Here is an 11,293-nt window from a genome sequence, read left to right as displayed (position 1 = left end):
CCCTCCCATCTAGTGATTCCCCTTTCTAACCAGCTACTCTAATTAGCAAACTATTAAAGACACGCGATCTCTGCTCACTGCAAACTCCGCCTCCCAGGTTCACGCCATCCTCCTGCCTCAGCCTCCCGAGTAGCTGGGACTACAGGCACCCGCCACCATGTCTGGCTAATTTTTTGTACTTTTAGTAGAGACGGCGTTTCACCGTATTAACCAGGATGGTCTCGATCTCCTGACCTCGTGATCCACCCACCTTGGCCTCCCAAAGTGCTGGGATTACAGGCGTGAGCCACCGCACCCGGCCCTGTATCTCATATTTTAACAGGTTTGCTTGGGTGCATCACCAACTTGGATTCTGACAGGAGGCTGAAAACATCAAGTCCCAGAGATTCTTTTGTGAGCTCTGAGGAAAACCAGAAATGGTATTTATACCTTGTATTAGGTATTTATTTCCACAAAAGTTTGATGCTTACAACATAAACCCAACAACCCACTGAAATCTACCAAGCTTTTCACACTTTCAGAAGATATTCCTAGAGATCTCTGCTTCTCAAAATGTCACCTTGCAGTGAGGAACCTGGTGCCTGGAAATAAGGCAACCCACATCAATTTTGGGACATCAAAAATGAATTATTTTAAACATGGATACAAAATGAAGTAAAATGTAAAATTCTCCAGATTTCTATAAAATAAAACTCAAAAGCTCAAAACCCCCAGCCTGTGCCACTAAGGGAAACTCACCCCCTCTGCCATTAGGATTGTCACCATGGAAACGAGCAGACCTACGGCCTCCAGTGGAAACTGGATCTCTCTCTCCCATCTAGTGATCCCTCTTTCTAACCGGCTAGTCTAATTAGCAAACTATTAAAGACACATGAACTTTCCTTTGTACCTGTTATCATCAGGTGAAATGTTTCCTCATTACTTTCAGAATTAAGTATACAATTCAGCACGCATATGCACATATCAGCTGTGAGTGAGTTTTCTAACTGGCTATCCAAAATAAAACCATCTTAAAAATAAACCAATCCACCTGAAGAGTGATGTGTGGTGTTTTCCCTCTTTCTACATTCTATATTTTAATTTTCTATAATTTTTCCTTTTTAATAATGAGGGAAAACCTTTTTTTTTTTTTTTTTTTTTTTGAGATGGAGGTTCACTCGTCGCCCAGGCTGGAGTGCAGCGACACGATCTCGGCTCACTGTAACCTCTGCCTCCCAGATTCAAGTGACTCTACTGCCTCAGTCTCCCAAGTAGCTGGGATTACAGGTGCTCACCACCACACCCAGCTAATTTTTGCATTTTTAGTAGAGATGGTGCTTTACCATGTTGGCCAGGCTGGTCTAGAACTCCTGACCTCAGGTGATCCACCCACCTCAGCCTCTCCAAATGCTAGGATTACAGATGTGAGCCACCATGCCAGCTGAGGGAAAACTTTTTTTAAAAAATTCTAAATATAACTTTAAAACGTTCTTCAAAACCACTGCAGTGAAAAATAAGTATTTGAAAATTGCTGATAATCCTTTAAATATTTGCTTCTTTAATCTCAGTAGCCAAAAATCTGATTTGCTGTACTTGAGTCACTATTTTTCAACTTAATTTTCTTATCACCTTATCTTACGTCAAAGGCCACACGTCAAATGTTCTAATGGAGAATATCCTTTTTCTGCAATAACTCCAAGCATTTTAAAACCCATACTCAAAATTCATGATTATTTAACTAGTAGTTTTTGCCCAGGTTTTTTTTTTTAACTGTAACTAACTCCCCCTTACCATCAATTCAAGGACTGTGGCTATCAGACTAGATAGGTTCTACTAATGGATGTATAAAAAGACTCAAAACCAAAGAAATAATTCCCTGACTTCAACTCAAATTTTAGTAATTATTATTTTCCTTATTTCCTTATTATCCTGAAGATACAGGTTACATCCCTCCCTATACAACTTTTTAAGGCAAACTATACAATCAAAAAAGTCTGATCTCTAGGAGAACACTAATCATATGGTATTTTATAACATGGAATATAATTTTTTCACAGGGAACAGTTAATATTTGCACTTTAAGATTTTTTGTTTACATTAAGTTCTGGGATACATGTGCAGAATGTGCAGGTTTGTTACATAGCTATACATGTGCCATGGTGGTTTGCTGTACCTATGGGAACAGATTTTTTAAACAAGAACATTAATTTTTTTAATACAGAGTTAAGGCCTCAGGCTTATATTTCACATCTAAAAACAGTACTCTGAGTAGAAATGTAGGGCTTAGCGTTCTCAGTGGAAAACAACAACCATCCCAGCAGATTTTCTACAAGTTAATTTAAACACGATCTTTTTAGAGGAAAACAGTATTTATTGTATAAAAGAGTTATACTTATTAATCAAAGGCACAAACGAAAACTAAGACTTAAAATTGACCATAATATTAACAAGTCATATCAACCTGGTACCAGCTAAATTTAATGAAGATAAGTTCCACTGAAATCCTAAGGAAAATACAATAATTCCGACACCATTTAATAATTAGAAACTTTCAAACAAGAGGGAAACTATGAACATCATAATAAATGCCTCAATTTGGAGGCAAAGAAATGTAAGTTGTGTGCTGAAACCTGATGTATCACAGAACATCAGTAGTCCCTTACTAGTATCACCATCTGGCACCTTGATGAGGGATGCCATCTATTGACTGACTGAAATTAAATCACACAATGTGACTCTCTGCCTGTCATCAGAACAGAGAGTAATAAAACATTTTAACTTCTTGGTGCGAATTATACAATCGAACCAGATAACCTTGACTGGGAAGGAGCCAGTTCAGAGAGGTCAATTTTCTATCACACTACATCAATAGCAAAGTCAGAGGAATCAATTTTCCATCTTGTAACACTACATCAAAATAGCAAATTCACAGTGCCTTCCAAAGACCCCCCACTAAGAAAAATAACAGTCAAGAGGAACACAGGATTACTTCATTTACAATTTACTAGCTCTTCCAGTGTTTCAAAGGGATACAGGGTTTCAACGATCTAACATGAATGGGACAGAAGGTGGACTTAGAACATAGCAAACACACATCTTGATTGAATCAGCCTATTGCGAGCACAAATCTTGATTGAATCAGCCTATTGGTGTAGTTTTCGGTCTACATACATCTTGATTGAATCAACCTACTGGTGTAGTTTTTTGATCTATCAGTAAGTAGTGTCGTCAGTTCTCCAACCAGGCAATTTCTAATTCACGGGGGGAACCTAAATGTCCTAAAATTAAACAAAAACAGTTAATGTACTTGTTACCCAAATTTCAACATCCGTATTTGCTTACATACATTCTAATCTATTCCTGCTAATGAAGGCCTTCCTATGTGCTCCTAGTCAGTGGCTCAAGTAAAATGCAAAGTGTGCCCTAAGGATCAATTCAGTCAACAACAGTTCTCATAGTATTTTACCACTCAAATACTAATGCCATTGAAACACACGTCTTCCCAAAATCTGGTTCCTTACTAGACCAGATGAGCTTACGGCTTGAACGATAGCCCACCAAAAACATCTTTTTACCAAGAAAGCCACAATCTCAACGACTGATGGACTGTGGTAAATGAAAACTATGAAAAGGACTAGGGAAAACGTCAATATTGGTGATGAGCAGAGTGCACCTGCCAGGGAACCTCACAAGTAAGGTTATTATTGGGATTCTTTGCTTCTCTTCTCTCTAGGTTGAAACATGTTAGAAAAGGGACCACTTATGATCTCTAGGCTGACATGTATATGTAAATATATAAACCCACACGGGGACTCTTCTGTTGCATAAAAACAGAGAGCATGCATAGATAAGCTGTAGCTAAGTCATTACTTTCTGACCATGCCCTGTGTATAGAGACCTAACCTGCCTACACAGGGCTTACATAGCACCAGCTAGGTTTAAATATACTACTAGACAAGACGTTCTTGGCAAACTCAGTCCATGCATCATATACACAGGCTAGAATAAATATCAACACTGACAGAGCTGAGGACCAAAACGAACCCACCTTAAAGGTAGAGAGGAATAGGCCCGCAGATACATTGGGTTACACTATCTCATACTGGTTATTTGTTATGGCACGAGAGAGGCAGTAGGCGAGAAAGATTCCAATCAGCTAGAAATAAAATAGGAACAAAATTAAATACATACACAAAACAGCTTGAAGACCTCAAACTATATTCCCCTCTCACTTGTAATTCGCCTATAAATTTTCTTCCTTGAGTTTTTCTAGAGTTATGTTTAATACTCTGCAGCATCTAGATCACATTCAAAGAATGTAAGTGAAGTTTTATTGCCACTATGACCCAGAATTTCACAACTCTCACCAAAGGAAAATCCAGCAAACTGTCACTCAAGGAAGATTCAGTGACAAGTTTTGGAGAAACTTTTCTTACTCTCATTTCCCAGAAAAAAACAAAGACATGGTTTTCAGTAAGTATCTTAACAAGTGAAATCTCCATCAACGAGGGCAGAGATTTTCCTGGAAAGATCCAGAGCAGTATTACAGTAATGAAAACGTTCTAGAATCCCTGTACTGTCTGATATAGTAGGCAGCAGCCACATGGTTACTAAGTATTTCAAATCTCCAGTAAACTGAGGTTTTAATTTTATTTAATAATTTATAACAACTCAAAGGTGGCTAGTGGCTACTGCATTAGCATAGATTTAGATATAGCTTTGCTTGTTACTTTAAAAATATATCAAGACTAAACTTGAATTAGTCTTATTTCTAGTGTTTAATCTAAAAAAGAAAATCGTTCAGAGCCATAAAACAAACTTCATGCTACAGTGAGAAACACAACTTGAGAAACATAATTTGATCTACAACGTGGAATCAACCCAAAACAACTGGTGCATAATGAATATGGGGGTAGCATCATCTAAATTTTAATAGGTTGGAACTTGTATGCAACTCATCAGGCAGTTGCAGCCCAGGAAAGACCCTGATAACGTTTCAGAATCTTGACTGACCGCAGAGAGAACCAAGGTTCCTATCTAATGTTTTGTTTCATGAACTATGGTACTGGAAAGTTGCCATAACTAAGAGGGCACTGAGTCTTTCCACAGTTAACTGCTTTCAAAAGATATGTACTGCTGCCAGTTAATTCTAAATCTTACATTTTTTCTTCTTTTTTTTTTTTTTTATTATACTTTAAGTTCTGGGTTACATGTGCAGAACGTGCAGGTTTGTTACATAGGTATACACGTGCCATGGTGGTTTGCTGTACCTATTAACCCGTCATCTACATCAGGTATTTCTCCTAAATAAAGTATTTTTATACTGTGACCAGTAATTGAGAGCTTTGTGAAAATGCAACTTCCCTAAAAATGTCCTCACTATCCAGGCCCCTGAAGCAAAAACTTTAAGCCTTAAAAGTGAAAATCTTGCTGCATGCAGTAGCTCACACCTGTAATCCCAGCACTTTGGGAGGCCGAGGTGGGCGGATCACTTGAGGTCAGGTGTTCGAGATCAGCCTGGCCAACATGGTGAAACCCCATCTCTACTGAAAATACAAAAAAATTAGCCAGGCATGGTGGCACACACCTGTAATTCTAGCTACTCGGGAGGCTGAGGTGGGAGGATTGCTTGAACCCAAGAAGTAGAGGTTGCAGGGAGCTGAGATGGCACCACTGCATTCCAGACTGGGCAACAGAGCACGACGCCAACTCAAAAAAAAGTGAAAAAATTTCTAGCTTACACCTACAAGAGGGATGAAATATTTCCTAAGTAACTACAAAGACTTACTTGGAAGCAAGCAACTCCAAAGGAAATTCCTGCAACGACTCCCATTTCTGACTCTATAATGGTCATCACCTTTATAAAACAACCCTAATGGGAGGAAAAAAACAAAGATTAAATACAGTACAAGCAGCCTGTGCTTTTCTTTATGGTAATAAATACTTTGACCATATACCTCTGCAGGAAGATATATTTAGGGTAATAAATACTTTGATCATATACCTCTGCAGAAAGATGTATGTATCAGAGCCTTTGATTTTCATTTTATTGAAATCTACTCTCTTCCGTATGTTCTCAACAGAACAAATAATTATTCCCAACTATTTCCACCTTTTGGATTATATATTTAAAAGTGTTACTTCACTTGAACCCAGGAGTTCAAGGCTCCAGTGAACTATGATCACACCACTGCACTTCAGACTGGGTGACAGAGAGAAACACTGTCTTTAGAAAAAGTACTAAACAATAAACAAACAAAAAAGTGTTACTTGCTAGCTGTCTGAACTCAAGTCTTACCTGCCTTATTTCAGCTTATATTTAAAAATTAAAAACTGGCCGGGTGCAGTGGTTCACGCCTGTAATCCCAGCACTTTGGGAGGCTAAGTCGGGCAGATCACAAGGTCAGAAAATCGAGACCACCCTGGCTAACACGGTGAAACCCCGTCTCTACTAAAAAATACAAACAATTAGCCAGGCGTGGTGGTGGGCGCCTGTAGTCCCAGCTACTCAGGAGGCTGAGGCAGGAGAACGGGGTGAACCCTGGAGGCAGAGCTTGCAGTGAGCCAAGATCGCGCCACTGCACTCCAGCCTGGGCGACAGAGAGAGACTCCGTCTCAAAAAAAAAAAAAAATTAAAAACTGGGTCAATTTTGCGTTCAGTTAAGTCCTCAAATATTGTCAAATAGAAAGTTTTAAAAGGCACCTTACTTCATTGTTTACTTTGTCTGCATCTCTCTGTGGAGTACAATCTTCACGTTTACAGCAACTCTTAGGAAATCCTTTTTCTGAGTAATAATTAGTATCTGTCCAATCTCTATAATCGGTGACACCACAACAATGTAACTGAAAAACCCAACAAAAGCATTTACAGTTCGTATTACAACTTTGTAGTCAAACATTTAACCTAATATCCTCTATTGCAATTTGTGCTCAAAACATTTACTAATCTCAATGATCTCTCTCCTGAATTGATTCAAGAGATGAGCACTGGGTCCTTGATTAGCACCATGCATGACAGTTTTGTATTGGCTTTACTTTCCTGCTATAGTTGGTACTAACAGTACCCGGACTATGATGTAAGCAGGGACAGAAGAGAACAGGTGCACATGTAAGGAAAATGAAACACGTCGCACTTCTTTCCCCTACAAGTGGATAGCATCTAGTAGCCAGATTCTACTCTTTTCTCTGAGGCAGCAGGGAATGTGTTCCCCTCTAGGTGGTGGTTACCACTTACCGTACTTTGGATCTTGTCTACTGCATGGCTTCTATAATCTCCTGTAGAGTTATACTGCTTCAAAGCCTTCTCATAATTATTCTTAAAGCTGTTCTTAATCTATAGCAAAGAAACACAATGTCAGTAAGAAAATCCTCTAGAAAGTTCTTTTGGTTTCAGGTCAAGTAAGTTCTTGAATCTGACCAATGGTCATATCTTTGACAGCAGCAACATGTATGGTAATTAACTTCCATGGTACAATCCTGTCCTCTAAGGGATATAGGTTAGCTGAGGGGACTACTAAGCAAAACATTAAAATATATGATGAGAACCACTACAAGTTCAAAGTGCTGTGGGAATATGTATTTATCTGAGTGGCCATGCAGTACTGCTGTATTCTGCACCCTGCTAATCTTTTTCCACTTTAAACTGAGTACAAATTCGATGCCTATGGAATTTGTAAGCTACAAAACCTTACTTTGGGAGACTGTGCTACCACTTTATAAGAACTCTCATTGATGAGCCTTTGCTACTCACCGAATGATATTTGAACTACCCCAAGTTTACCTGATTTCTAATTCAATATTAAACTTTTTTTTTTTTTTTTTTTTTTTTTTTTTGAGATGGAGTCTCACTCTGTCGCCCAGGCTGGTGTGCAGTGGCGCGATCTCAGCTCACTGCAAGCTCCGCCTCCTGGGTTCACGCCATTCTCCTGCCTCAGCCTCCCGAGTAGCTGGGACTACAGGCACCCACTACCATGCCCGGCTAATTTTTTTTTTTTTTTTTTTTTTTTGTATTTTTAGTAGAGACAGGGTTTCACCATGTTAGCCAGCATGGTCTCGATCTCCTGACCTCGTGATCCGCCCGCCTTGGCCTCCCAAAGTGCTGGGATTACAGGCGTGAGCCACCGCACCTGGCCCAATATTAAACTTTTGATGATTTGCATTAAGTATATCTAATCTTTTCAAAATGCAAAGCATAAGAAGGTTATCAATTTTGTGCTTTGAATATTTTCCTATCAGTAAAGTTATAAATTGTACTATCTCTGTTTTAATAGGTACTTACACACAGAAAAATGACAGGAAATACAAGTAATTTTCTTCTGGTGACTATCAGTCTTTACAATTTTCTAAATTTTCTTTTAAATTAGAAGTGAACCAGAATGTTTACAAGAAGGCCATTACTGTCAGCTACAGGTTTAAATACAGAGGTCTGACTCTTTTACTTAAATAAATCCATTTTTATCTTTTAGAGGATAAATTTAACATGCTAAGCTTCCCTAATTCAGGCTTACCTCATGTCTGAAAACAAATCCTACGATGGCAGCGACCAGTTCGACCAAAAAAATGAGAGTCAGAAACATTGCATACTGCAGGATAAGAAAGAAAGTCCAAGTCAGCATAAATAAGATATAGCACAGCTGCAAAGGGACTCAAAGAAAAAAATAATGGTCGTCTTCTCAATTGGTTCATCATGTTTTCATTGAAAAGGGCAGGGAAAACAACATGTCTATTTTGAAAGTGGAAACTGGCAGCTGAACTGTTACTTGACAAGTTTTCATAAGGAACAGGAAAAATTGTAAAGGGCCATGGCCAGTTCCAAGAAAGGAATCCTATAACATACAAAACTTTTCTAAAACCAAGAATCAATTCTAATGAAAACAAGGACTCACCAGTTTTAGCATCCATGCAGAAGCTCGGCAGGTAGCAAAACAACCAAAGGTGCCCAAAAGAATAATGACGGTACCAGTACCAACGAGCACGAAGGGGACATTGGTGGCCTTCTCATTTAAAAGAGAAAAGTAATTCTCCAGGCTCACCTTGCCCCAAATGCCAACTGCAAGAAGGATAACGCCAGTGATCTATGTGGGAATTCAGAGAATACAAACAGTTACGCACTGTGTACAGCAGCATCTTCAAAACACAACGCATGAGGTATTTAAAGCACAATAGGTGTGATATGCTGGGATATGGCAGATAAGGGGGAAGAGTAGAAGGGATTAGGAGCGGAGCTGCACACAAGAGTAGGCCGTGGACAAGGCATCTTATCAAAATTCTTAAAATTCATCTTTTTGTGTGTAAACACTAGCCCAGGGCATATTTTACCCTAGGGATCAAAACTTCCTTAATTGTCTTACTCCAACCTTAGGAAGAAAACCTTGAAGGTGAAAAAAAAAAAAAAAGTGATTTTATGAATTCCAGAAACTTCCCCCGTCCTCTCCAGTTAGGGATGAGCACAGAGTACAAAGGAATGGTACACAAAAGCAAGCCCAAGGATGGACTGGCGGGAGTGGAGGCATACCCATACTTACCTGCGAAACACTCCTCTCTTATGAAGCAGTGAAAAGAAAGACACTATTATGCAAGTGAGCCCTCAATGGGGCCGGGCAAGCCTTGCTTGCCTCTGCAAATGTCCAGGGTCACCGTCTGCTTGCTCTGGGGGCTTAACGCCCACCTCGCCTCCCGTATCGAACTCGAACGCTGGTACGCCTGGGTCCCAGCTCAGCCTGTCGGCTACCTTCGTCCCGCACTCCGACCCCAGCGCCGGCGAGATGCCTGAGCTCTCTGCTCGAGGCCCAATCACTGGTCGTCAGCGTCAGGGTCCCAGGCGCGATGGCCGCCCAAACCCCACCCCATCCCCGACCTGAGCTCCCGCCGCTCAGGGTCACACCCCCCCACACACCTAAAAGCCCGGGATCCCCTGCCAGCCCCAGGCGCCTTCGTCTCTCACCCAGAAAATAAAAGTGTAGATTAGTAGGACGCTCTTGAAACAAGTAATGACTGGTTTAGTCTGCAGTCTCCGAGATGGGGACGCCATGACTAGCCCGAGACCCTGCACCACCGCACCGGGAGATCGGAACACAGAGAGCGAGACGCGGAGTCCCCGAGTCTCCCCGGAAACTGCCGAAAACTTACGAGCGTCCACAACTGAGAAGGGCCGGAAACACTGTACAATTTTCTAGAGGGTAAAGTACGGGAGGCTGTCCGGAAAGTGGCAACAATTTCCAAGCGCCCCCTGCCGAAGGTTACCGAAAACTATATACAAAGGTTCTAGTGTCGGAAATTTCGTAGGTCTTCTAGTGGAGCTTTCTTCATTTTTTTTTTCTATCCTAAGGAATCTTTCCCGTCCCCCCCACCCCTCCCCTCTCTTTATAACTTCACCATATTGTTTATATCACCAGCAGAGCCCGCAGCGCTCTGAGATTGGGCCTCCCTGGCCCCTGGTGCCCTAGAGAGAAGAAAAAGAATGAAGAGGTTAAAAGTGACCTAGGAAAATACATGGGAAAATACCCACAAGAAATATATTTGCAAAAAGAAAGCGGATTGCAAAGCAATACATACAGTCACGTGTGCTTAGACAAAAACTGAAAGGAACAGTGAAATTTACCTCTGGTGGAATTAGGCTGATTTTTTTCTCACTTGTGTGCTTTTCGGTTTGTGAACATTGTTTTATGGGGTAGGAAGGGGAAATATGAATGAATTGAGGAAAATAATCACCACTTGTTGAAAGAATTTCTAAGCTAGGTATTAAAGATAATAATGACTTTTAGAATTTCCCTGTAGGACTTTGCAAAACCCCAGTATTCCTTTCCTCTTTTATCCCCTAAGTAATTGGAAAGTTGAAGGAAAGTATTTTTACATAATAGTGAAATGTAAGTCCAGCTATTCGCTGCAAACTTTTAAAAAGAGAGTGCTATGGAAATTTCATCCCTGGTGAGTGTGACCTCCTCTTAAATGTTAAAACAGAAAGGCACTGTATATTCCAGCCACCTGTTTTTTCCCATCAAAACTCAGCTGATTACAGAGAGGTTAAAACCTAATGTTATGTATTGTGAACATATCGGTTTATGTTGTTACAGCACAGGAGGTGTGTTAAGGTCTGATTTCTCAACAAAAACGTCAGCTCTTTGAGGGCAAAGACTGAGTGTTAAGTGAGTATGTGTTCTCTAGAGGAATGGGGTTAGAAGGCTATATCAGTTCCCTATGCAATCTAACCCTTCATCATTGACACCAGCTTAATATCACAAGTGGCTATTTACTTTATTGCCATTGCAAAAAGACCTGTATTTGTGGAGGAGAGATGAATACTCAGACTTTTCTG

The 11,293-nt window shown here is 40.3% G+C and overlaps 1 protein-coding gene across 3 annotated transcripts; it reads right to left on the bottom strand.

Annotated features, from left to right (window-relative positions):
* Positions 1-2,964: 2,964 nt before the first annotated feature.
* TSPAN6 (tetraspanin 6) lies at positions 2,965-10,316 on the bottom strand. Of its 3 annotated transcripts, none has more exons than XM_007992246.3 (8): positions 9,923-10,316; positions 8,865-9,053; positions 8,487-8,561; positions 7,214-7,312; positions 6,688-6,822; positions 5,768-5,851; positions 4,028-4,135; positions 2,965-3,257 (listed from the first exon to the last, which is right to left on the bottom strand). In XM_007992246.3, the coding sequence occupies exons 1-7, from the start codon at positions 10,007-10,009 to the stop codon at positions 4,067-4,069; spliced, it is 738 nt and encodes a 245-aa protein (XP_007990437.1). In that variant the 5' UTR covers positions 10,010-10,316; the 3' UTR covers positions 2,965-3,257; positions 4,028-4,066. The 3 variants fall into 3 exon arrangements, with proteins under 3 accessions (XP_007990437.1, XP_007990438.1, XP_037844867.1); XM_007992247.3 differs by having other exon boundaries at positions 10,108-10,312; XM_037988939.2 differs by lacking the exon at positions 9,923-10,316 and adding an exon at positions 9,504-9,828.
* Between the last annotated feature and the right edge of the window lie 977 nt (positions 10,317-11,293).

This window comes from Chlorocebus sabaeus, chromosome X (assembly GCF_047675955.1).
Source record: "Chlorocebus sabaeus isolate Y175 chromosome X, mChlSab1.0.hap1, whole genome shotgun sequence".
NCBI lineage: Eukaryota > Metazoa > Chordata > Mammalia > Primates > Cercopithecidae > Chlorocebus > Chlorocebus sabaeus.
The sequence above is the reverse complement of the archived record's forward strand: the minus strand, read 5'-3'. Positions and strand labels throughout refer to the sequence as shown.

Excerpts from the sequence above, each read along its gene's own strand:
- TSPAN6 (XM_007992246.3), bottom strand. The coding sequence starts at position 10,009 with ATGGCGTCCCCATCTCGGAGACTGCAGACTAAACCAGTCATTACTTGT. Across the intron at positions 9,054-9,922 it reads TCTACACTTTTATTTTCTGG|ATCACTGGCGTTATCCTTCT; the intron begins GTGAGAGACGAA and ends ATTCCCACATAG. Across the intron at positions 5,852-6,687 it reads CAGACAAAGTAAACAATGAA|GGTTGTTTTATAAAGGTGAT; the intron begins GTAAGGTGCCTT and ends TCCTCCCATTAG.